We start from the raw sequence: 27,973 nt of genomic DNA on the forward strand, positions 1-27,973 counted from the left end.
CAAAGGACATAGAGAACGATGCACCATGCACAGCTCCAGTTAATGGGCCAAAGGGAAAAGAGAAGGAGCCAGTTCTTTAACATGCCCAGCCGCAGGGGATTTACTTCAGCTCCATGTTTGGTTACCCGACTACTCTACTGCCGCACATGTATGTTCTGTGGATGTGGGTTTTTAGTTGCCCCCAGGGAGGACGGTAAGTGGCTTTTATTGTGACTGAGCTCGGTTGTTCGTGTGCGTTCTAATTATTATTGGGAAATGTGGTTGGGGTCTATTCTGAAAATGTTTGGTTTATCGTTGTTAACCTGTAGCGATGAGGTGTTACTCTAGTATGCTGAGCGGGTGGTAAAGTGGGCACAAATCCAAACGCTGAGGGAGGGGTCGAATGTGTCCAAGGCTGTTGTTGATGCCTGGTGCTATGTCCTGAATGCCCGGGAAGAGCTGAGCACAGCTGGTGGCGTGACGCGATTGTTTCTTCCCACTAGCACAACGGTACGCTTTTGTGTGCACTCTAGCAGAATACTCTATATACCATGTTTTCTGGTGCAAGCCCCTTCTAACTATTAATTGGTATATGCAGATTGGGATAGTTGTTGGAACATCTGTCAGTGATGACGCGAGGATCAGTTGGTTCGCGAACCGCATGGATGCCGAGTTGCAGAGAATGGGCCGTAGGGGTACTGCCGACATAGATATGGTGATGTACCCTTAACTATTATGACATTGCACTAACATCTACCCTCCATAGACTAATACTCTTTTTTTGGATGCCAATGCAGTTTATTTTCCCAATTTTCACCAAGAGCACTTATTACATGATGGCTATCAGCTGCAAGCAGCCCCGTTTTGACATCATTGATAGTTCGTCTGTGAAGAAGACTAACAAATAAATGTATGGTGGGGCTCCAGAGGAGCTGGTATGTGTCCTTAACTCCATATGTGCTACTTTCGTTCTTGTTGCGGTGGTTAATTTAGAATAGGTTTCGGTTGGTGTTAAGAATAACCGATTTGTGTTGCCTTTTCCACCATAGTATTCGCAATTGCTTTCACATCTCTTTTGCACCAGAAAAGAAGTTCGATACCAGAAATGGTGGGGGGTTTGGCTTGTGGATGCAATTAAAGCAACGCCATACTGTTTATTAATTATTTCTTCCTTAGTTCCGTATGGGCTGTTTTTGTACCACATTAGCGAGTGGTCTACAGTTTTTTTTGTTTTTCTTTTTTTGGGCTGTTAGTAGTACCCAATTTGTGTTGCTTTTTCCACCGTAGTATTCCCTGTTGTGTGTGCATCACTTCATCATAATTAAGAACAGGTAATACATGGCTGAATTGGATTTAGGGACTTAACACTTCATTCATTAGCAAAATCCTATATGTTAGGAAGAAACAGACTATGCATGACCTGCCAATATTAGTTATGTGTCTAATTATGGTGTCCTATACTCGTTTTTATTCTCGTTGCATTAGGAAATTTTCACCAGTTTTTTTATTCCTTTTTAGGATGATCTGCAGTTTTTTGATTCCCTTTTAAGTGGATCTTTGCCAGCGTAGAATTAACTGCTACTTTAACATATCTTATGCATCATATCTTATAAATAGTCATGCGTTTTAGGCGTGTGCCTAATAATGTATTAAAAAAATGGTTTATGCAGTTCTTATCTTAAATTGTTATTATTATTAATAGTAGTGAGGTTGGTACAGGTGATGTGCCTGAGTGCTTACATATTAGAAAAATGATTACAGCCCTTCTTATCCTAAGTTGGTAACAGTAGTGTTAATAATGATTTTCGTGCAGATGATGTGCCTGAGTGCTTACTTGGACTCCAAGCGGCAAGGGCTTCGTGCTGCACGCATACAAATGTTGAAACCGAAGAGGATGTAGATGGCGTGGAGAGATACCACCTCAACGTCGGATTCTGGGGTGTTCACGATGCGCCATATGGAGGCATACGCGGGGCAGGGGTGTGCGAGTTGGGATACTGGTCTGCAGTGGGGGAATGCCATGCAGATGCTCAACCTACGCAAGCGCTACATGCATAATATCCTGCTTAGCGTGGTAAACACCCATACAACCAGTATTGCTGCGCGTGTGTCAGCTTTTGAAAGTAAAAGATTGGCACAAATGCATCGGTGATTAGGATGGGGTGCTAACATGGAAGTAGATTTGATAATGATTACACCTTCAATCTGGGGTTTTGTTTTTTGGTTTCAGGAGTTATGGTCTAGCTCAAGTGGCCTGCTTTAATTTTTTGTGTAAATTATCTTAGGTGGTGATGGTCATTTATTAGTTAGACTTTTTTAATGTTTGGGCAGTGCAACACGGTTTTTAATTTTGTTAGTCGTTTTGATCTATTTTCGGTGTTAATTAATTATATTTGGGGGATCCCAATATTCTATTTGCATACAGTTGCAAACATTGCAAACCATAAGGATATCTCAAATAAAATAAAAAATAAAAAGAGGTAGGACAAAAATCACGGCAACTACTAGAAATATGTATAAAGTAAATCATATTCTTGTGTAATATAATATGCCATAATAAACCACATAAACCAGAATCGGTGAATTAGGGTAGGAGACACTATGCATGCCTGTGTATATACAAACGCACACTGTGCAGTGGGGTTTATGTTTTATAACATGTGTTATGCTAAGCTGTCTATCACAAGTCCATTTTGGATATTAAAAAGTGGGTTTGATATGCATTGGATATTAAAAAGTGGGTTTGATATGCATTGGAAAATTCCTACAAAAAACAATGCAAAGGGGAGAAAATTAGGTAGTAGTGTATGCGTTGGGCACTCCAGCGTGTGTGTATAAACAGTGCAAAAATGGTACCAACAGTAATAGGGGATTAAAAAACTAATGTTATTGGAATGCACTAAATGAATTACAAACTGACTATATAATCCGGAGTACAGGCCAACGAATCGTACTGAATAAAAAAGGGAATAAAACAAACCAATTTAAATAGGCTACAGAATTCTTAGCAAGTTACTTTGACGGGCAACTACGGGCGTTATGGCGGGCATATTTACCACAAATCCCGCACTTTCGTCCGATTTTGGCATTTTTCTCGATGGCTATCTCCCTGTGGCTTTTTATACGCTTTCCAGTGCCTTTGTTCTTGGCTTGGGCGGGGGGCTTGATTGTTATTGGTTCTGGCGGCTCAACACCGCATAATGCCTGTATCGCAGCATGGTTACCCTTAACAGGGTTCGTAGATAGTCCGTGACTACTGAATTCTGCGGTAAGGTTCTTTAGTATTGAGACCATCCGCGTTTGCCGCTCTAGGCTGTTGCCTACCAGTCCAACGCACGTGTTTATCTCAGCCCATAGTTGTGTTGCTACAAGGTTGGCCTATCACCATTTGACAGTAGTCCTTTGAATGCACCGCAAGTAAGATGTTTGCACCATCGGCTCACAATGTATTCGGACGGTAACTATTCCATCTGTGCACTCCGGAAAACCACAAACATATGCCGACAGACCAAGCCCATTCTTCGGAATAAGTTGCAGTTGCATGATGCTCCAAGACCACCCACCTTGTAGTGCACGGTCGCAATAATGTTGCCCTCATTTGCAATGTCGTAATGGGTGCTATCCCCGTCTTGGCATACACCGATCACAGAACAATAAAAATAAGCTGCTTCTATTTCTTTCTGTAGCTCATAAAAAATAGTGATCGTGAATTCTCGTGCAATATTACGCTCGAGTGCTAATGGCGTTTTAAATTCAGGCAGGTAACCCTCGCACTCTGCGTTTAATTTATCTTGTCGATAGCGCTGCGTTCCCAGCGCGCTCTCGAATTACATGTAGAACTCTACCAAACTGGAATGGGGGCGTGTGAATTTACCGTATACACCGTTTTCTGCTTCTGACCGCGATGTGGTTCTTAACAGCCCCACTCATGGGCAAATCAGAAAAGTAAGCCGGGATCCAATTCTCCCTTTCACCAAATATTTTGCAAAACCACCGATGGTTTGTTAGCTTGTACTCATCCACTAATAGGTGCCATTGTGCCTCAAACTCATCACTGCAGATTCTTTCATTCCATACGATAGCGTTTAGTTTTTTGCGAAACTCATTGTCCTTAGCTAACTCATTGCCTAGCTTTTCATTAACCTTTTGTCATAATGTGCCACATACAGTAGCGATGGCAGCAATTTGGCAATACTTGTTGGATAGCAATTCGCATAGCTAGGTGTTGGTCCGTCACAACACATAATGGGCTCTTGCCCATTGCAGCTATAAATTTCTCCAACAGCCAGCTGTATGAGTCAACATCTTCCATAGTGAGCAAACCGCCCCCAAAAGTGATGCATCGTTTGTGATTGTCCACACCAGTAAATGGCACAAACACCATACTGTACCTGCGAAATAAGAAGGCATGCATTAGTTCCAAAATTACTCGTGTACGTTCAATACAAAATAATTAGGCATCAAAGGGCTTTTTAGTATGAAGTTAGTCGAGGGCCTACCAGAATATCAAAATCAGAAGAGAAGCAATAAAAAACAACAAAAATGCAAAGGTATGAAAAGATACAAGATAAATAAAAATTAAAACAACAAAAAAAAAACATCTGAAAAGAAAAGGAACTGTACAACAAAGATGGTTACCAAAATTACAACTCCAAGATGCATCATGGTCATAGGGAAAACTCTCACACTATACAAATGCAATAGTACCCACTTCGACGGTGAAAAATGTGATGATCAAAGGGCATTTGGGTGGGCGTAACATGCACATACAACTACCAGTACACACACTTTGCAGGGGTTCAATCTAAACATCTGCAATAATCAAAGTGCAATCCCATACCTGTTTGTTCCGTAGGTGGCATCGAAGGAAATATTATCACCGTAGCAAGAAAATGTCCGCCTACTGAGGGGGTCAGCCCAGAATAGACGCGATAGCCGGTTTTCCTCATTCATATGGTATTCAAAAAAAAAAATCGCTGCACATTTCTTGCTTGGCTTTGAAGGTGGCCATAATCATCTCCACATCAGCTACATCAACGTATGTTTGGACATCTCGTTTAAAATTGTGGAATTCCACGTCCGTTGCGCCGACATTTGCATACGATCCGATGGCTTCCTTGCAAAATCGCAGCCCCGTTGAAGCACCAATGTTGGCCTTAACACAATTACCTAAAAAAGCCTGGTGGACCACATTGAGACGTCGGTTAATTCGCATAAAAACTTTAGACGAATCTGAGCACAATTTGTGGGTGTGTTCCTCGACAAAAATGGTAACAATGAACTCCCCAGAGCCTGTTTTTTTAAAGTCGATCCTTGCTCTGCAATTAACTCTATTAGAAAGCCGTCGGCGGCGCTCCCGTTTATCTCCAGCATTCACACCCCGATCATGGTCGCGGGGTATCCTACCACCGGCCCTGAACCCTTGCCGGCTGCACACCAAATATCGCAAGTACACTTCTCCGTCTCGGTCGTGCTTCACGGAGCTACAGCGAACGTCAAACCCGATGGTTCGAGCGTAGTTGGTGTAGCATTGGATACCCTCGTTTAGTGTTCTAAATACACGCCCCACTGCCGGTAGCTCTAAAGCATCCATGGCGGGAAAAAGGGTGTTCGTCGGTTGGCGGAAACTCCATTGCGCAGCCACCCTCATCCGTTTCGCATGCCATCAACCTTCGTCGATGCGTCGCAGATTCGTTACGGATCAAACTCGACAAGCGTAAGCAAGCCAAGGAATAAGTGTTGGATGCACGCTAGAATCCTTTTCAAATAAGATGGGAAGGAAGTTACGTGATGGACGTTAGAATTCTATTCAAATAAGATGCACACTTGAAGTAATATAATGCTGGCGGGGGATCCCATGGTACAAAGTGCATGCTTCTGTTGTGAGGAGCAAATCTTTAGCCATCCGATCCAATACATCGACGCACCTGATTGTTCCGCAAGTTCACACATTAATAATGGTTTGCACCTGAAAAATAGCCTCTATATATATATATATATATATATATATATATATATATATATATATATATATATATATATATATATATATATATATATATATATATATATATATATATTTATATATATATATTAACCACCCTGACAAACTAATGTGATAGTAATCTTTTATTAAGTGGTTATTTGCGGTATAATTATCTGTGTGGTCCACTTTCGATTTGGGTCGGGTCAAAGTGGATTCGGGTTCTTCGTAGTGAGACGAAGAGATTGATATATTGTACGCTCAAAACGGATAATGCGTGAATGAGATATTGATTCTCAAAGTAAACCCATTTGAGTTGGAAAAGTGAAGGGAAAAAGCTTGGGAGTAGCTTTTGCCCGACATTGGTTTGGGAAGTGGATTTGCACCACTATTTATACAAGAGCTCTTTTAAAGTTTATTGAATTGTATAGCATAGAGGCTCTCTTGCGCGTGCAGAGAGGAAGTGCAAATCAAATCCCAAAATGAGAGTGGAAAGACTTGATTCAGGCTTGAACTCGTGTACGCCGGGGCCAAACCTGAAGCTCTCGTGTGCCTACAGCAAGAGCTAAAGTGACTGTTGTTGGATTAAATTCATCCGTTACGGAATTGAATTTCTATTAATTCTGAATTTAATTTTTAGATAGTGGCATGGTGTTTTAGCTGTTGCAAAGCTGGGTTTTATATCAGTTTTAAATGTCATAATGAAGGCTATTCACTCCTCAATCCCTATATAAGGAGTAGAGCAGCAGTATTTTAACACAAGAAATACATGCACATATTCTACTATGTTTTCAACTCCAAAGCACTCTGCTTCCACTCCTTTCTTGCTACTGTGTTCTAAGCCTGTTCGCCGGGTTCAAAGTTTGGGTGTTCAAACGTTGAACCGTAGCACGGTATATCCTAGGAAACCTAGGCTACAACACTCCTAGCACTTGTGGGAGGTAGCAAATAAGGTTTTAAGGAAAGAGTGATTCACTCGAATTGTGCTAACAACCTACACCAAACCCGAGTCATATCTCTTCACCCTTTCCTTCCCAATTTTTTTTTCCATAAAATAATAATCTTTTCGTAGAATTATTATTTGGGTTTTAGCAATGACATATCCAACAATGATATGTTTTTTTCTTGGATACAAATTTTACTATCCAACTATAGCAATGCACATTACAAACTGAAATTCAACAAAATAAATAAATAAATATATATATATATATATATATATATATATATATATATATATATATATATATATATATATATATATTAACCACCCTGAAAAATTAATGTGATAGTAATATTTTGTGTTCTCTCGTATCTTGAAAGCGTTGTAAGACCATCTCATTTGATACACTATCAAAAATATTTATCTTCAAAACATGAAGACAATACTTAAGTAAACTTTTAACAAATTAAATCACGACTCTGGTTGCTTAATGAATTCTTGAGAGTAAAGAATTCTGGATAATCTTCATAGTAGAATATCACTCGGAGTTTCGTGGTGCAAATCTAATAGAATAATTAAATATATTCTTCTTTAAGAAGTTATATTGAGATGTCTTTTGGTGTTCTTTAAGACTCGACAGAAGATATTATAAAAATGTCAAGATGTTCATTAATGTACTAAAATAGAATAATATGTTAAATTAATGTTTTCAATTTGCATTGCACAACTATATTAGAATAAACACAATTGGTAACCCAACTTTTAGAATCGTCGATGAATATCTTGATTTCATACCTCATAATGTTTAATTTTTCAAGATGTCAAACTAGTTTAGCATAAGGTGATGAGGAAGTGAGAATTTGAGAGATAGCAACTATTTGCAACAACATTACTTCAAGTTTGATGGCATATAGATGTTGGTCTTAGAATATTATGAACTTAAGAAAAATAATAATAATGGTGTTAACTATTGTGGTGTAACTCAATACCATTAGTTGTTAGTAATGACTCTATTACAAGTTAGTATCTTTTCGATATATATTCTTTCTCCATCTGTGACCTTTCCTCAAGGAGAAGCACGGAGGTGCCAACTGAGCACGGAGATATTTTGTTGTTATAATTACTCCATATTATTTAGTCACTTTCTAAAGAATATATATATATATATATATATATATATATATATATATATATATATATATATATATATATATATATATATATATATATATATATATGAATGTTTGTATTTTCTACATAATTAAAATTATTATAAGATTATTACCAATAACAAATAATATTAAAATATACAACTCTTCTTATATTTCTTTTTACATACTAATAGCTATCAAAAAGCAACTAATTTTACCAAATAACCCCACAATTAGCTAATACAACATGTTAACCACTAACAACTAATTACAAAATATAAAAGTTGTTTTTTTTTATTTTAACTTCTGTATTTTAAAAACATGTTATCATCTTTTTAAGATAGCATTGTTGGTGACCTAAATACGATAAGAACTGAAAGTCCTAAATACGATAAGAACTGAAAGTCTGGATTGAATTAATGACAAAGAACAATACAGAATATAAATACAAGTACAAGAATAGAAACCTAGTCTAACACAATAACAGAGTCCTAACACTCCCCCTCAAGCACAAGGTTGATAGTTTACAACATTGAGCTTGTTTCGTAAAAATATAAACTGTTTGCTTGGAAGTGACTTGGTAAAAAGATCCACAAGTTGATCTTTTGTTGAGATGAAATTGACTTGGATCTCACCCTTAGCAACTTTATCACGAACAAAGTGATAATCAAGTTCAACGTGCTTTGTACAAGCATGAAAAACAATATTCGCACATAGATATGTAGCACAAGACACACCAAGCTCCTTCAATAGAGAAACCAGTCACGTAACTTCTGCTGACACATCTGCTAAGGCTTTGTACTCATCTTCTGTAGAGGAACGAGCCACAGTACGTTACTTCCTATAGACCCAGAAAACCAAGTTACAACCAACACCGCAAACTCACTCGTTGACTTCCGATCATCCAGTTACAAGCCCAGTCCGAATTAGAAAAATCATGTATAGATGCTAACAAAGACTTACGAAGATACAAACGAAAATGCATCGTACCTTTAACGTATCGAATGACACGTTTAAGCATGCTCCAGTGTGCTGTAGTGGGAGATTGCATGTGCTGACATAGCTTATTCACTGCAAAAGAGAGGTTAAGCCGAGTAACTACAAGATATTGCAATACCCTAACTAAACTACGGTATTGGGTTGGATCAACATATGGAACCACAAACTCGTCATCATTCTTCACCAACGAGGCAGGCGTTGACAATTCCTTACAATCAACCATACCAACTCGTTTTAAAATGTCACCCGTGTACCATTTTTGAGAAAGAAGCAGACCCTCACGATGTGGAACAGTTTCAATGCCAAGGAAAAAGGACAGAGCACTCATATCACGAACCTTGAATACAAACGCCATTCTTGCAATGACGCTTGACACACGAGTTGGATCTGAGCCCATCGCGAGTATATCAACTACATACGCTAAAATATAAAGCTACACACCACTGTCAGAATATATAAAAAGAGAGACATCCGTTTTAGAAGGACTAAAACCAGCAGAGATTAGAAACTCATGTCGGCGATTAAACCATGCCCAAGGCGCCTGTTTGTGACCATACAAAGAACGCTGCAACAAACAGACATGATTAGGAAAATTCTTGTCCTCATAACCCGGAGGTTGACGCATGTAAATAGTTTATGCTAAGTTACCATTCAGAAACACATTGTGAATATCAAGCTATCTAATCACCCAATCACGAGAAAGTAAGAGAAAGAAGTAACCAAATCGTAGTCGGCTTAATAACAGGACTAAAAGTTTCGAAAAAATCATGTCCAGCAACCTGATTAAAACATTTCGCCACAAGCCTAGCTTTATAACATTCAATCGACACATCTGCTTGCGCTTGGTGCGAAATTCCCACTTACAACCAATAACATTCATACCTGACTGTACCGGTACAAAGCGCCAAGTATTATCCTAAAGAAGCGCATTGAGCTCAAGATCCATTGCCTCACGCCATTGTGGATATAGAACACCTTGTGAGTAACAAGTTGGTTCCGTAGGACAAACCTGAGACACAAAAGCAGCCAGGTCTGTACGAGACCGGATCATACTACGAAGAGTGATATGATGTGTACGAGCTGACTGGTGTGCGGAGGTACTAGGCTGCCGCTGGAGCAACAACACCACCCGCTGAATGTTCGGAAATAGTGGGCACGAATTGGGCAGCAAGCTCGGACTAAATAGCCGGCACGATCTGAGTAGTATGCATAACCTGGGCATTGGGCACGGCAGTAGCTACAGGTGACGGACGCAAGTGAGGAGTGCAACAGTAGTCAAACGAATAATACCCCATACAATATTAGAGCCAGCAGACTGTTCCTGTGCAATTTTAGGAGATTGAAAAGGATAAACAAACTCATCAAATTTCACATGCCTACAAATGAATACCTTATTAGTGTTTAGATCCATGCAACGATAACCACGAAATGAGTCAAGATAGCCTAGAAAAACACAAGGTGCAGACCGAAACTCTAACTTATTATGATTATAAGGATGAAGTAGAGGGAAACATAAGCAACCAAAGACTCGTAGAAATGAGTAGGACGGATGAGAACGATGAAGCAAATAATGAGGACTAAAATTTCCCAGAACTGAAGTGGGCATTTTGTTGATAAGAGAGACTGCAATCTCAAACGCATAGTCCCAAAAATGAGTAGGAACTGATGCTTGAGCCATTAAGGCAAGTCCTGTCTCAACAACATGACGATGTTTTCGTTAAACGCGGCCATTCTGTTCATGAGTATAGGCACAGGATTGACGATGTACAATACCAAGTTTAGAGAGAGTTGAATGTAACTATTTATATTCTCCCCCGAATCAGACAGAATAAGCTTAATTTTGCATGAGAAAGATCATTCTACCATGACATGAAAACATGCCAAAATATCATACAAATCACTTTTGGCACGCATAGGAAAGAACTAAGTAAACAAGTGTAATCATCAACAAACAAAACAAAATAACGATAGTGATTGGATGAAGTAATAGGTGCATGGCCCCAAATATCAGTATATATTAAGTCTAAAACATGAAAACTAGAAGACACGACACGTTGTAGAGGAAACTGTGAGGATTTCTCAAGTTGACAAGACGAACTAATACTAGCACTAGAGGAATCAACAAAATAGGACTGTAAAATTCAACTCAAAACACAATGATGCGGATGTCCTAGACGATCATGTCAAACTAAAGGTGAAGCGCGAGCAGCAACATACGCAATAGAATGGAGGATGTAACATAGGTCATGTCTAAAAACCGCCTAAAGTACGACCTTTAAATAACACCGTTTTGGTTATAAGATCCTTCACAAGAAAAAAGTGAGGGTGAAACTCAAAAAAGACATTGTTATCACTAGTAAATCGCTGAACAGATAATAATGATGCAGAAAGACCATGAACATGTAAAATATCAGACAATTATATTTCAAAGAACAAGACTCAGTGGAAAATGAAGCATGACCAACACCAATAATAGACAAACCTGAACAGTTTCCAACCCGGAGGTGTCAAAACGATTATAACCGGTCAAAGAGGCCATCACAGAGGCATCAGGTGTAGCATGATTCGTAGCCTCAGTGTTAGGAAACCAATTATGCGGGCCTATAGAACCAACATCATCCGCAGAATAGACCATATGAGCCTGAGGTCCGGGAGCCTGATCATACCGTTGAAAACAAGTCGCAGCTATGTGTCCTTGAGTATGACAGATTTGACACCGCAGAATATAGGGCCGAGAACGCTGCCCTTGTCCTCGACCTCCACATTATCCTTGACCACGTGAACCGCCACCACGGTTCTGCGACAAGAAGTGCCACCCGCCAGAGCTGCCACCACTATGCACAACCATCGTCGTTGGAGCAATCGAACTGCCACCAATGCCTAGGACCACATCTTCTATACATATGAACTCCTGTGCAATTAAAAAATCAAAGAGCTCATTGAGAGTCACCGGCTCTCCCTTTGTTAACGTCGCCACCAATGGCCGAAACTCTGTACATAGGCCTCGAAACACATATAAATTTTGATCATCCAAGGAGATTAGATGGTCGGCCAACGCAAGATCCTCCACTAAAACCTGGGCTCGACCAGGGTAATCTGACACAGAGTCCTCTCCTTGTCGCAACGCTTGAAGCTGGCCAAGAAGACAAAGGGCACGGGCACGGGTTGTAGATCCGATACTGTTTTCAATGGATAACCAAACTTGTATGGATGTCGTCTTCCCAACAGCAAGATGCATGACCTCATCAGATAAGGAGGAAATTAGCATGGAAAGGATCGCTTGATCCTATTGAACCCACGCAGCACAAGAAACGGTCAACGGCGATGCAACCAAAACCGAGGTTGTAGTGTTGTCGGGCTATGGCAGTGTTGTTACTGGACATGGGATTGAACAATCGACAAAACCTAATAAATTTTTTCCACGCAAGAAAGGGACCAACTAAGTTCGACAGAACAGATAATTCCGGGTAGTATGTTTGATAGAAACAAAGTGATGAGCAGTGGATAACGAATTTTTAGCCACCGTTGGGACAGAGACAACGGTCTCGGAAACAGTCCGTTCAGAAGAAACTCCAACAGAGCTGACTTGCAAATCCGAAGACCCAGTTGCCAATGAGAAACCTAAAACTACTGATTCCAGATGAGAACTTAAAGTCTGGATTGAATTAATGATAGAGAACAATACAGAATATAAATACAAGTACAAGAATAGAATCCTAGTCTAACATAATAACAGAGTCCTAACAATTACCACAATATAATTTATTTTATGAATAAGGATCAAATTGGTCATCTAATACAACATGAAAATGCAATTTCATCATTCAACTAAAAAAAAATTGTAAAATGTTATAAATATTATTATTATTATGGCCATTATCACAAGACCTTTCATTTGCCTTATATTTATTCCATTATTTATGTTATAGAAAATGAAGGGTTATATGGATGTATATATATACATGTTCAAGGCATAATGAAAGAGTGAACTTGTGTTCTTGAGTTCTACATTCTTGTGTTATATTTTTCTCTCTACTCTTCCATTCCATATTGCAATATTCTTCATACATACAATCAATGCGTTACCGTACAACTATCACGCGAGAACTAACAAGTTGATAGGCCGAATTACAACACGTTATCAGCACGAATCGCCAACATATTCCTCGGTGAACGGTATGCTCGGACATGTTATAATACATGTTTTTATACTAGGCAAGCATGTTCATAGGTTTCATATAATACATGTTTTTATATGGCACATGTTGATTCTACACCTCTTGATATGATTATGAAATACATGATTGATACGATACATATTGATTCTAAAATTTGAAATATGAATTGCACATACCGGTTCGTATATATATGATTGTGTAAATTCCTGAATATATATTTCCAATTTTATTTTTGATTCTTAAAATTGAAAGAAAAGCATGTGATATATATGTTTGTGTAAATAGATGGGGCTTTTCGTACGAAGATGCAATGTATGTATACATATTATTTTCATTTCGCATACTTTGTATGTTATATACCCTATGATGTAGTGCATTATTATGTTTTTATGATATGTCGTTTGCATGTGATTAGCAATTAGTTTTTGTGCCTGATTAGGCAATGAATGAATGGTTTTTAATTAAGATTGTTAAAGTTTATTTCGTGGAAGCTTAAGAGTGAGTAAGACTTTAAAGCTTAATTGATGACTTGGGAGCATCAATTCGGTGTATTGGAGAATGAAACACCACTCGTTGCCTGTAGCGCGAGTTGATGCTATAAACACGAGTCGATGCTTGCTGCATCAATTCGGTGTTTTCGTACCGATTCGTGCCTTGTTGCTTGTAGCACGAGTTGATGGTATAAACACGAGTCGATGCTTGTTGCATCAATTTGGTGTTTGCCTCACCAATTCGTGTTGCACCATTTCGGTTTTTGTGTATATTCGAAAGATCAATTTGTTTTCTGATTTTATCTTTTGACTTCATCTCGAAAAGTTCATTTTGCATCTAGAAGATGTTAGATTCCTTATTTTGCTATAAACATGTGATATTATAAATGTATATGAGAACATATGATATATGTTTTGTAGATTACGTATTCAATTGTCAAATGTGATTTTATTGAGCTCGCTCATGTCGATAGCAATTATTTCATTTGGGCTTTGGATATTGAAATATATTTGGCATCTAAGAAATCGAGCCAAAATTTTGTTGCTAAGTCACAGAGAACCGATGCCCAGAAGGCACAAGCTCTCATTGTCATATGTCACTACTTGAACCACGATATTAAAAATGAGTATTTGATTGAAAAAGTCTCTATTGCATTATGTAAGTCCCTGAAGGACCATTTTGACTAGTAGTCATCTATTGTCGTTCCTCAGACACAATTTGACTAGATTAATCTTAAGTTTTAAGATTATAAGTCAGTAACTGACTATAATTCAGCTCTGCACAAAATAGTCTCAGAAGTGAAACTCTAAACAAGAAGTTTTAGATAAATATTTAATTGAAAAGACATTGCCAACTTTTCGTGTGAGTAATTTGTACTCCAGCAGTAGTACAAGACAACAAATTATGAGAAGCATCCTAAGCTGATTTTAACACTTCTTGTGGCTAAGAAACATAACTAGTTATTGATGAAGAATCAAAATGCATGTCTGGTTGATTTTGCACAGGTGCCTGAAGCACATAATGTTACCTAGTTGAGTAACTTTATAAGGGGTTGCAGTCGAGATTATAACCGGTGTGGTATGAGTTTCGAGCTCAGAATAAGAAACAAAGTGATCAAGATATTCAAGGACGACCAAAACTCATCGAGGCAAAATTCTAGCCAGAAGCAGGTTTGATATCAATGTGGGTGTGAAGGGCATTGATCCCTACGTGCCGCGCACCAAAGCATTTGGTCATTGGAGAATGAACCTCATCTTGATGATTCTAGCTAATTTGCCTGAAGCAAATATTGCGATAAATGCTGATAATGAAATGACGAGGTATTGATGAAGAAATGATTGGTGTCATGATAATGTTTTGAACAATGCATGAAAATATATTCATGGCCAAAAAAAAAAAAAAAAAAAAGAGTTAGTTCATGCCTGAAGCATGAAGTATCCGAGTAGTTAGCTCATGCTTTAAGCATCCGAGAAGTTAGCTTATGCTTGAAGCATCCGAGAAGTTAGTTTATGCCTGAAGCATCCGAAAAGTTAATTCATGACCGCAATATTCGAAAAGTTAAGTTATTTTTTGAGCAAATTATTATGAGGGCAAAGTGATTTTACTTTGTTGATTTTACTACTCGGATTAACTATCCGAAATTTACTATTCGGGAAGTTTACTTCTCAGATTTAATTCTCTTAGTTTGCCTGCTTATTTATATATGGAAATTTTTCTCATGCATGCAACATAACTCTCGTATGCAATTGACTGACTGCTAATTCAAAATTGAATTATTATTTGTTCCATAAATCTTATATCAATCCCGGAAGGATTGCTATTATCAACAAATTATGATAATCATCTTTTGACTAAATTTAAGATGTCAACATGACAAATCCCTCTCCGACTATGGCTTAGTGCAATTCTGTGTTGTTTAAGGAGTGGTATACTCCTTTATAAGAATGATCTTTGACTTATGCCATACATGATATGATTGATTTAGATGTTATTGGTTTGGAAGATAGAATGAATCATATCATATCAATTTGCCTGAAGCAAACGAAGGACTAAATTATTTCATATTAGTTTGCCCGAAGCAAATGAGGGAATGAATTATATCATGTGAATTTGCACGAAGCAATTCCCAAACCAGTGAGTGAACTAATGTAAAGTTGAGGATAAGGATTTTTGGGAGATCTTGAAGATATATTTTATTTGACAAGCTTCACAACTTCCCTATGATTGTTGTGTACCCTTGTAAAATCAATTGATATGTAGGCTTTCATATCTGATTATATATTTTTTTCTTGATATGTATGCTTTCATATCTGATTATATATTTTTTTCTTGTTGGGGACATCAGTTTTATATGTTATTGTTGTTATCACAATCTGGCCTGCTGCATATCATAAGTATTCCCCCTAACACCTAGTACGTGGTATAAAATCAAACATTTCCCATCTGCGTTTTATTCACAATGTGCAGTCTTTTTCCTATACCATCATAGCGTACATTGTGGGCATGTATATGTTGATTATAAACCTCCGTCTGTTATTTAAATCTGTAGAGCCCATGATAAGGGATCAATATATAATTATGTACGCTGATTGCACACTTTATGAAGATCATTTCACGGCATTAGGGGGAGATAAGATCTCGAATTTTATAGAATGCCGAGAAATTCTATGAATGATTGATCTTCAATATTTAAATCCACGTACTAGGTAGACTGAACTAGAAGTTCAGAAGAAGTAAACTGAACTAGAAGTTCAGTAGATAATTAATCTGCCAATATATATACTCATGAGTGACTAGGTCCTATATATTTTCCCCAACTTGGACCATATATATCTACCAATGCTCCTTGACGCCAGAAGCGTGGAGACATGTTGGTATAATCCGCAGAAAGCTAAATCTAGTAGAAAATGGTTGTAACACCCCAGATTTTCAAGATATTTAAAACTTATAAAATAAAGGTGAAATCTCATTAAATCCCAAAGCATAATACAAGAGTACGGGGTGCTATGCCACACCTGAGCTAGAGAACTCAGGTGCACAGGCTAACTAACTAATATCCTTAGTAACGTAAATGCATAAGCATGGCACGCAGGCCGAAAGGGAAACTATCTACTTCTACGCTCCAAGTTCTAGCGCGCTCCAGTGACTTATTCTTCTGTGCCTGAAAGCCAAATATATCTGTTTAGCGAGAGATGCTGGTAACCCACTCCAACGCGTTGAAATACAATACATATATATATATATATATATATATATATATATATATATATATATATATATATACGAAAACCATTTTGGACATGAAGATATATCCTACGAACTCTAGCTTTTAAAACAGGGATAGACTCGACAGATAGAGCTAAGCACAGACAGCAGTTATACCCAGCATATGCAGTTTAGAACAGGCAAGACAGATAAGATAAGCACAATTAATAATCATAACTCAACATATACGATCCCCGGTATAAATCCCATAGTCTCATTTCCAAGATACTCATAACAACAACTCATCCATACTTCATCACATAGCACACTTTGTTGGCGCCACAGGACCAATCGCATGCCCATACATGAGGGTCAGCGCATATAGCTCTGACACGGCCCCGCAGCACCCTGCCCCGTCTCACAGCACGGAGGGGTCGATCGCAACCGACCGATGAGCCGCAGCTCTATATAATATTTATATACCTGACCGGTCTCTACCAGCCTGGTTAACAGTTGGGATGGTTCTCAACCCATTCAACTGCCCGTATAGTGGACCTTTGTCCTATATAATATTTATATACCTGGCCGGTCTCTATCAGTCTGGTTAAAAGTTGGGATGGTTCTCAACCCATTCAACTGCCCGTATAGTGGACCTTAGTCCTATATAATATTTATATACCTGACCGATCTCTACCAGCCTGGTTAACAGCCGGTATGGTTCTCAGCCCACCCGACTGCCCGTATAGCCCGATTGATCTCAACCAAATCGGGGTAACATGCACACATAACACATAGCAAGCACATGCAACCCACATTAACACATTGGGAAGGGGGAGAAAACGTATAACAAAACCTATGCGTGATCCTTCACATACTAAGAATATTCCTAAGGGGTTCATACTTCTTTCACCTAGGTCAACGGGATACCAATTCAACTAGCATGCAATATATAAGACTCATACGACCTACGAACGGTACCCGAAAATCAAACTAGACATAGGCACGATAGACGGAGTCCGTTGGGACACCACGGGGGTCGGGGGAACATCAAACGGGGAAGCCGGGATCCCGAAGTGGGGGAATTTCCAGCGGGTAGCCGGTGGGTGGGGTCACCCGCCGGCATTCTACAAATCCGGGCAGCGGGTGCGCGGCGGGCAGCTGCCCGCCCGCCCGCTGCCCGCTGCCGGCGTTGCCCGATTTGGCTGCGGGTAGGTGGCGGGTCCCCTACCCCCACCTACCGCCCACTGACTCTTTTTCATCAAAAACGCCCCGGGAACCTTTGTGGAACCCGAAACCATGCTTAGACACTTTCAAACGCAATTGATAACACACGTAGACAATTAACGGATCAAAATCAAGAAACAAACGGCACATAACTTATCATGCTTTTCTAGACATAATAAACACCCAATCATGCGAAATCCCACCCAATATACCAAGAATAATTCCATACGATACAACCTAGGGTTCTAATCACTTTTAAATCAACAAGGACACAATTCATCTTCTAATATCAAGATTTGGTAAGAATGTCACATAAACATCAAGAATATCCTACAATCATTAAGAACATCATATAATCATCAAGAACACCATAATTATCAAGAACCTTTCATCATCAAGATCACCCATGGAATCATCCCACCAATCATCAATAATAATATCACAGATTATCAATACACAATAATATGGGGAAATCCTAAGAGGGGAATCATAGCTATGAAAATAGGTTTTGTTGAGACATGGGTTACCTCTTAGCCTTAATTAATTCCTTGGCTATGAAGGGTCTTTCTTTAAGCTTTCTTGCTTTCTTGATTTCTTCTAAGGGAATTCTTGGAGCTCTTTGGGAGTGTGGAACGTTATTGTGGTGGGGGGTTTCTAGGTGCCTCTTAAGTCCCCTATTTATATATTTAGGAGTCCTAATTAGGAACTAATATTATAGGCTTGCTAATTCTATTCCTTTTGGGACTAAGGGTTGGGTTTAGGGATAAGGGCCCGTGGACTATGGTGGGCCTTTCCTAATTAATTATTGTGATTTAATTCTTTATTTTGGGTAATTGATTAAATGATTTAATTGATTTTAGGGATCGTAACACGGGGTGTTACAATGGTGTCATTCTTGAAATCGCTTAAAGAAGTATGTCCTGCAGATATTCGTCCAGAAGACATTCGTCTGGAAGGCGAAAAACCCCAATTATAGGTGCACCCAAAATCATAATACAGGGATGCGGAACGACCAGATAAAAATACCTTTGGGAAATGGCTAGAGTCTGGTTGAATTAGAAATTGTCGTTATTTTATATATATGGGAGAAATTTATGAAAAATGTTATAGTTGTCGACAACACAATTGTCTTATAAATTGCTCTTAGTATATGAGAATCTGGATCCAGAGCTAGGCACCAGTAGTGCCTTGATTTTTTTTTTTTTTATGTATAAAAGAGCAATTAAGGCATGTACAGCTCAGCTCGCTAAAACTGTATTCTCTTTATAACACGTACACCATTTAATGTTAACCCTGTAGGTTACAAATGGGTGTTTGTACGAAAGAGAAATACAAACAATATGGTGGTATGATATAAAGCGAGACTGGTAGCTTAAGGGTTTACGCAGAGACCCTGAATTGATTTTGATCAAATATTCTCTCCCACAACATATGGCATTACGTTCCGCAAATTAACATTATTGGCAGTGAATTATGAATTTAGATATGCAGTTGATGAACGTCATGACCGTAATTTACTGGTCATTAGACGCTAATATTTATTTGTAAATCCCCGATGGATTCAACACTTTTGGAATGTGGAAAGTGAAAATCTCAACGTGTATCATTAAACTACTAAAGTCTTTGTATGACTTGAATATTATTGACTGAGTGTTTTCCTCCCGAAGAAGGAATGTATAAATAATATGTACCATTATGTGTTCGTTAAAGAATTGCTAATGGAGTTATTTATTTATCATCTCAGTCGATATTGACGGTTTAAATATCATTGAAACACATAGAGAGCTTGGTGATATTAGCTCATGCCGAAAGATGGAGTTTTAAAATAAAAGACTTGGAAATCCAAGTATTGTCTCAACCTGAAGAACGAGCTTCTCCTTGAAGAAGTTTTATACACCAGTTAGCCTACTTGAAAAATATCTTGAAGATGTTTTATATAGACAAGTATTATTTACTTATCACACAAACGGTTGTCCAATAATCTCTTGAAGTAGATAAATGACCATTTAGACTCGAAGGTTATAATGAGGATATTTAGGGACCGGAAGTCCATTACTTCATTGCTATTGGAGCACTATTATTGAACTAGAAGTTCCATAATCGCATCAGGCCTGATATTGAATTTGCGATGAAATTGCTAACAAGATTTAGTGCTTCTCCCTACAATGAAAATTGGAATGGTATTTAACATATCCTCCAACACCTTCGAGGTACAAAGATTTTGACGTTTATGTGAGAAACCAATATGTGGTTTTGATGGGCAACTTGGGCATTAGCTCTTTTATTTTATCCCTATGATGCCAAGTTCAGAACTGGTTATGTTATATTTTTACCCCCAAAGTCCCATATGAGGATAAATAAGATTGTGTTGCACAAGCAAGTAATAATTTTGTTAAGGGGAACCTTACAAAACATGTTGCACCTAAATCCTTCTACACACATAAACTCTAGAAGAGTTGTAAAATTCTTATTGAGAATGTTTTTCCCACTGAACAATCTTGCAAATATGTTCACTAAGTCTCTGCCTACATCCACTTTTGAGTAATATGTTCATAAAATTGGGATGCGTGGGCTTAGAAGATTGTTATCTTCAGAGGGAGCGACAACGCCTAGCTGTGCTAGAATGGACAATCTAGAGGACTTTTGATATCCTGAATATTATGCTACGAAAGCATATGGTTGTACTCTTTTTCCCTTAGCTAAGTTTTTCCCACAGGGTTTTCTTAAGCTAAGGTTTTTAATGAGGCAACCGATGTTGGTGCACTTGAGTGGATAGTCCTGAAGACTCTTGAAATCTTGAAGATTATGCCCAGAAGGCTTATGTTTGTACTCTTTTCCTTGGCTAAGTTTTTTTCCCACTGGGTTTTCTTAGGCTAAGGTTTTTAATGAGGCAACCGGTACAACACATGGATCAACATACTTCGTGTACTCTTTTCCTCGTCTAAGTTTTTCCCACTGGGTTTTTCTAGCGAGGTTTTTAACGAGGCATGAGTATAGTTTGATAATGGCCAAGGGGGAGTGTTATAAATATTATTGTTATTATGGCCATTATCACAAGACCTTTCATTTGCCTTATATTTATTCCATTATTTATGTTATAGAAAATGAAGGGTTATATGGATATATATGTATACATGTTCAAGGCATAATGAAAGAGTGAACTTGTGTTCTTGAGTTCTACATTTTTGTGTTATATTTTTCTCTCTACTCTTCCATTCCATATTGCAATATTCTTCATACATACAATCGATGCGTTACCGTACAACTATCACGCGAGAACTAACAAGTTGATAGGCCGAATTACAACATAAAAGACCATTTGACTTTTTAAAATCATGCAACCCATCTCAAGTGATCTCACAAATTATTCCGTAGACGCGGGTCCAACTTGCAAGGTGGACCCGTGTCCAAATGTTCGCACAATTTGTTTACTACGAACACACAATGTTAAAATATATGTAATTGATTACATTGTTTTGTATTCACAACTTCCTTTCAAATATTACAATCACAATATTAACATATTAGGATTTGATGAATACAAATTCCCTTTTATAGTCGTTATGTGTTTTGACTTAGAAACACAGTTTATATTCTAAAAGTTCACAATAACAATACTAAAAATACATAATAACGTCATTTAGAGTATGGTCCACCTTACAAGGTGGACCCTAGTCCATGGTATAACAACTCAAGTGATTTGAAGATGGGTATCATTTTTAACCGGTCTAATTGTAACCGTTTTTATTGAATGGCGAAAATGCATTTTCACATTTTGTTCAATGACTAATTTGACCCTTATTTTTTTACTTTATTATATTTAAATGATTTAAGAATGGAAACATATGATAAACCTCTCACCCCCTCCCCCCCCCCCCCCCCCCAAAAAAAAAAATATATATCTAGCACTGTAACTTTGCCACATATTCGACAAAGTTATGTAACTATTACCTATTCCAAGTACTATATTTGAACTTCTTTTTTTTTTTTTTTTTGAAAACAGTACTATATTTGAACTAAATATTCATTCTTTCAAAATAACTCATGATGTCAAGTAACATTTTTACCGAGTGACAAAACTCGCTAAAAGCTCAGCGAGTCGGCTCACTGGAAAGAAAAAAATACAAATACAAACAGATCCTATGAGGTATAAAACTGGTCTATGTATGATTTCCTACTCCAACCTGCACTCTGGGATCAATTTTCACCAACACTCAAAAGTGTTGAGCTGTGCAATGAATCTTCTTTGGCGCCACCTGAGGTCGTTGGATGTTGTTGCACGAACCGATGGGATAACAAGTCACCGAGGTCGTCCCGTTTGTAGTTCATCAGAGCACCTAATGCGCCCAGAAATCCTTCGTGCTTCAAAAACAACGCCTTTGCCTCGCCCTTCGACCTGCGGGCGTTATAATTGTATTGAATTGAATCAAGTATGAAAACATCCAAGTAAGAATCATCAACATTTTATACATTTGCGGGGAATGAGATTTTGTGTGTGTGAAGGCGATTTAAAGGTATGGCATGATAGATGTTCAATCGCGTAAACCAGGCAATGACAATGAGAGTGTGGAATTGAGAATTACCAAAAGTCGACTCCCACAGAAATGGTGTCCATTGTGTAAGCATGACCCCGAATGAAAAATCCTCCGAAAAATATTCGCTTGAGTCCAAAACGTAATGCATTCAAGTAAGCGATCTGCAGAAAGTAAAAAAATAAATCACAAAAAAGAGAATAATCATTTTACCCCCTTTGCTAGGGCTGGCAGACCCCTCCGCTAGGACCTCTAACAAAGAGCACAAATGATATGGTGCTCAAGCCAAGACCCTAACTCCATTAAAAACAAGCTAGCTCATGAGTGGAGGTTTGGCTCCAACTTAAGTACCACTCCACAATCACTTGTGGAGCCGATGTGGGATCACATCAGAAGCTCTAGAATTTTAAGTATAGACTGAACTCAAAGAGAAGAAGGTTATTGATGATAAGATATCGTGCAGGGGTGTATCACCAACCTGTGCAATATTGTTGGAGATCATTCGTAACAATGACCGGGAAATATCTTCAGTTCTGTACTCATCGAGCTCTTTGTTTTCTGAGATTGCCTTTCCAAAGCTAGAAGCGATGGCTGTTGATGTAAGTCCAATCTGTCATCAAGGCCGAGCAAAACAGAATCAATAACTTTTTGTCAGTCCATATTGGAGTTTATATTACATCGGTGTTCCGCAAGACAAATTCACGAGTCATCATTTTAGTCAAAAACTAATGAATTACTCACTAGAACCTGCATAACGTTTAATTAAAGTCACTAAAATTATGAGCGAACTAAAGGGTCCCCAAGTACAAATTGATATCAATCATATCCTTGAATGGAAGAATCGGGTATCATTACTGTCCTCAAAATATATACAGAAATCAGCAAATCTTAATTAAGCAATTTGTTCTGTTTTAGAAAATAAAGCTTACCAACATTAGCTAATGCTAAAAACAAAAACAAAAAAAAAAAAAAAAGAACCTCGAATTTTACCTTCGAATAATCTGCTCCACCATAAATGTCTCCGACAAGCATGTCTACAGCCTTGTTATTTCCTTCATGACTCCATTCCAGTAACTCATCAAAACTGAGCAAAAAAAGAAACTAACTTTTGATTAGAAATAAATTTTACGAAGCTGAAAACCGTACCGTGTGAACAAAGGCTTACCTCTTGCACTGTGTCAAAAGCTTCCCCAAGCCCCAGAAGGTGCCACCTCCAACACTAGTCCCGCTTACTCGCTCGAACTTGTTGTCCCCATCCACCTAAATGCAAGAAATTAAATGTAATCCCCCAAAATACATGAACGGGGATGCACGAATGAAATTCTGAAACGAATTACAAGAAAACATGATCTGGTTCTTGTTTCTCTATCCCAAACAAGTTTAGCATCCCAATAACATCTCTATTCGCACTCTTCTTCTCCCAAAAGGTTGAATCCCCAACCCCAAGGGCCCCCACACCCCGGCCCGACATAGTATTTGAGAGTTGAGCCAAATGTCGGTGCACACAAGGGATCAGTCCACTTTGGACATAATCCCCACATTGCAAGGTTTCTTCTCCCAAATACTGCCTACTGAACCAGTAAGCTAAGCCTGTGTTGGCACCTACCTCTCTATTTGCACTCTGTTGGCATAGAAAACTACTCTATATTCCCGCTTAATCTTTACCCTTATCAGGGGGGGTGGTGGTTAATGTTTGTTTACCTTTATCATGCTAACACCAGATCCAATATTGACAAGAAGATAAGGGTATAAATCATTGTGATCGATTTGCACATATTCCTTCTGACCATTTATGTGTGAAAAAGCTTCATGCTGGACCGCCTGGTCAAAAACAATTAAGGTAATGCTTAGAAAACCTAGATGGAATTGAAATGTCTGTCATACTATGTTTCTTGATAGGTAGAAATCGAAACATCACATGCACAGAAGAAGAGGGAAGGTAATTAAATAGAGAATGAAAACACGAAATTAAAGAACGATAATTTAAGCTATAGAGAAGTCTAGCATACCAAATATTTTTTATTTCTTTGATAAGTAGAAATACCAAAGATTTCACATTTTAAATAAATAAATTGTGATTTTCCAATTCAGGGGGGATGGGAAAACAAACAAATCATAGGAATACTGACCAAATAATTTTGCTACAAAAGTCCCACCTTAAGCAGAAAATTTGCTCCTGCAACAAGACAGTCCATCTCGTCTACCTTGTCCAGAGTAATTCCAAGCTTTTCTTTGAATAAATTAGCAAACTTGAACGCGCCACCACCTGTCGCCTTCACAAGCAAAACCAATCATTAATAGGTGATGCAGTTGGCCGTTGGTCCAAAAATTTGACAACCACCACCATATTTTATCCTAGATTCGGAGAAACAAAATCAACAAAACCAAAATCCTCCATTTGAATCAATAAGTTAAATGAGGTCACATTCTGGTTAAAATTATGATCTCGCCCTAAAAGCCCAAACCATATAGGTAATCCTTTGAGAATAACCAAAGAGAGTTAAATACGTTAGGCTCAACCGCTTACCACTACCCAAAAGATATAGCTCGTAACCTCGTAGCGAAGGCGCAACTTTATTTCTTTATACCACCACATTTTCGAGAGGCAAAGTGCTGGACTTGGCCCTTCACCAGCCTCCGCTCAACAAAATCAATGGCCAGAGCACCCTTATTTTTTGTAACACAATTTTCACTCTATCTAAAAGACACAAACCTTTCTCCTTACACGTGTTTTTAACAATCTAAAAACCAAAGTTCTCTAAAAACAAAATAGGAAGATAATGCCCATTAATTAATCTCTTACCTTAATGATGTTCTTGTTTCCGGCATGAGCCTCTGGAAATCTACCACCTGTAATTGCCTTAAGTTTTAAACACTATGTCCAAAAACAAAATAAAACAAATGAACTAAACTTGAAAAATCTTGCAAAACTAAACATACTAAAAACAATAGAAATCATAGAAACTGCATTGAGAATTTCTCAAAGTAATAAAGCATAATCTCTCATAGTAGAAAGCTCACCTTTTGAGTTTTAAAATATAGTACAATATTTTGTGTGTGTATTCTAAATTGCATCATGATCCAATGGAAAAATTTTTACTTCTTATTGCTAATAGTGAACTAGAAGATGGGCATATTTAATGGAACATTACAAAAGTCTCCGCTATTCATCTGAGACCACTCATTTCTTGAGTCACATCTTAACAAGAAGTTTTGCCACCATCCTTTTTAAGGCATGGTTTTAGAATACTATACTCTTTCGTGATATAAAGCAGCCTTTGATGAATATGCTAAATCTATCGTGATGCTCAATTAATTCAAATGTTATATTACAAATAACGTAACTAGGATTGAATGAGCACTAAGTTCACACAAACGAAATCCAACTCTTTTTATCGCCCCCACATTGTTCTCAAGCTTAGACTAGCTCAAGTAATATACGAATGTTATACTCTACCAAGGACACGTACCATTGCAGTTGAGCTGCCTTGACGAGAGAAATTTTATACATTCGTCAATCTTGGCTGTTTCAAACTTCACAAACTGAAGCCTGCCATGTAGAAAGTGGTAGTTCACATCACCATTGGAGTCTTTTTGCTTTTCTTTTATTACCCTCATTCCATTATCATCTGAAGTGCAACTACTGTTACTTGAGAAGTACACCAACTTAATGAGAGAGCCTGCAAAAAACAAGGGTTCTTGGGTGGGAAATAATAATGCAAGTGTCATAAAAAAAAAAATGAGTAATTCATTACTTGATTGAGTGAAACACAAATCTCAAAATGAGTTCTCAAAAGTCCTCTCCTCTTTAGCTCTATTACTTTTTGATTAGCAAGTACAAAATAACCAAATGAATAAACAAGGCCAACTCTCCTGTTATTCATCAAGATTCCAAGAACACACACACAACTCATTGTAGGAATCTCACAACAAAGCACACAAATTTTAAGAAAGGGGATCATTTCTTCTGTATAGGGGACCACCCACCCCTTCAAAGCTAAACTCTAAATTCGAAGCACCCAGAAGGTCAGGGCATAAGAAAAGACAGAAGAACAAGAAAGATCACTTTTTTTAACCCTCAAAGAACAAAAAAGGTTTGACCCACGGTGGATAAGAATAAGAAAAACAGAAAATCAAACAAACAAACAAAAAGGTGCGACCTTTGAAGATTCAAAATTACCTCCAATGTCAATAGCCAAGTGTAACATCAGATCAGAGTTGGAGCTAGTAGCAACCCTTTCCATATCTCTGTATGAGAGTTTCTAAGAATTATTCCCCCAAGTTTCTCTCTCTCTCTCTCTCTCTCTCTCTCTCTCTCTCTCTCTCTCTCTCTCAATCTATCTATCTTTCTCTGTGTCTCGCTGCTCGCCCACTCAACTTCCACCTTATTCTTATATAGAACATCGTCAAGAAAGGCTGCTGATTATAGAGCAGCGTTGTGAAGCTCATACCCAAACCCACCTAACCCCACATAGTCGTCAGGAAGGCGTGATAAACCAAGTTCATAGTCTTTCTATTCCTATTCTTGGTGGCTTTCCCTCGTGGCCTATCCTCAGAAAATGACTGTCTTTTTATCCAATTTTTTTTTTCCTTGCAAAAGTACAAAGTACAAACACACAGGTCGTTGCTTGCGTGTCTTTCCAAAAACGGTGGTGGGCTAATTTTTTTTTTTTTTTTAAGTACTACTTGACTCTATTAAAATGGTACATACACTTGTGTGGATCAGAGTTCAAAACGATGTCGTTTTAATGTTAAAAATTTATTTGCGATGTGTACTAGAATAATGAAATTTCTTGAGTTAAGAATGGTATTTTAGGAGTTAGGATAATATATTTTAGGGTTGTATGCTAAAATAATGAAATTTCTGGGTTAAGAATGTACTTTAGGAATTAGGATAATATATTTTATGTGTTTTTATACCACGGTCCACGCAATAATAATAAAATTTTTGGGTGAAGAATGTACTTTAGAAGTTAGGATAATATATTTTATGTGTTTTTATACCACGGTCCACGCGATAATAATAAACTTTCTGGGTTAAGAATTTACTTTAGGAATTAGAATAATGCATTTTATGTGTTTTATACCATGTACAGTCCATGCAAAATAATGATTGCTCTATTACAATGTAGTATTAGGATTCAAACATGTGACCTCCCATTTAACACAATGATAATTATACTACTTGATCATAAAGTATGTTGTGGGCTAATCTTTTAAGCCTCACCTTCAACATCAAATTAGTTGTTTTTTTATTTCTTCTTAAACCAAAAGTGTCGTTTGTTTAG

The 27,973-nt window shown here is 37.9% G+C and overlaps 1 protein-coding gene and 1 long non-coding RNA gene across 2 annotated transcripts; one reads left to right on the plus strand and one right to left on the minus strand.

Annotated features, from left to right (window-relative positions):
* The first annotated feature begins 594 nt into the window (after positions 1–594).
* Positions 595–22,730, plus strand: LOC109166823. Its single transcript, XR_002051744.1, has 3 exons — positions 595–605; positions 10,039–10,044; positions 22,601–22,730. It is a non-coding gene; the product is annotated as an uncharacterized LOC109166823 (long non-coding RNA).
* LOC109166822 (pantothenate kinase 1) lies at positions 22,162–27,223 on the minus strand. Its single transcript, XM_019315704.1, has 10 exons — positions 26,866–27,223; positions 26,156–26,365; positions 25,489–25,535; positions 24,842–24,958; positions 24,387–24,506; positions 23,851–23,945; positions 23,676–23,769; positions 23,164–23,295; positions 22,737–22,849; positions 22,162–22,549 (listed from the first exon to the last, which is right to left on the minus strand). The coding sequence occupies exons 1-10, from the start codon at positions 26,927–26,929 to the stop codon at positions 22,351–22,353; spliced, it is 1,191 nt and encodes a 396-aa protein (XP_019171249.1). The 5' UTR covers positions 26,930–27,223; the 3' UTR covers positions 22,162–22,350.
* Positions 27,224–27,973: the final 750 nt, after the last annotated feature.

The sequence above is a fragment of the Ipomoea nil genome, unplaced genomic scaffold, assembly GCF_001879475.1.
Source record: "Ipomoea nil cultivar Tokyo-kokei standard unplaced genomic scaffold, Asagao_1.1 scaffold3105, whole genome shotgun sequence".
In the NCBI taxonomy this organism is placed as follows: Eukaryota; Viridiplantae; Streptophyta; class Magnoliopsida; order Solanales; family Convolvulaceae; genus Ipomoea; species Ipomoea nil.

Excerpts from the sequence above, each read along its gene's own strand:
- LOC109166822 (XM_019315704.1), bottom strand. The coding sequence starts at position 26,929 with ATGGAAAGGGTTGCTACTAGCTCCAACTCTGATCTGATGTTACACTTG. Across the intron at positions 25,536-26,155 it reads AAGGCAGCTCAACTGCAATG|GTGGTAGATTTCCAGAGGCT; the intron begins GTACGTGTCCTT and ends AGGCAATTACAG. Across the intron at positions 24,507-24,841 it reads GAGCAAATTTTCTGCTTAAG|GCGGTCCAGCATGAAGCTTT; the intron begins GTGGGACTTTTG and ends GTTTTTGACCAG.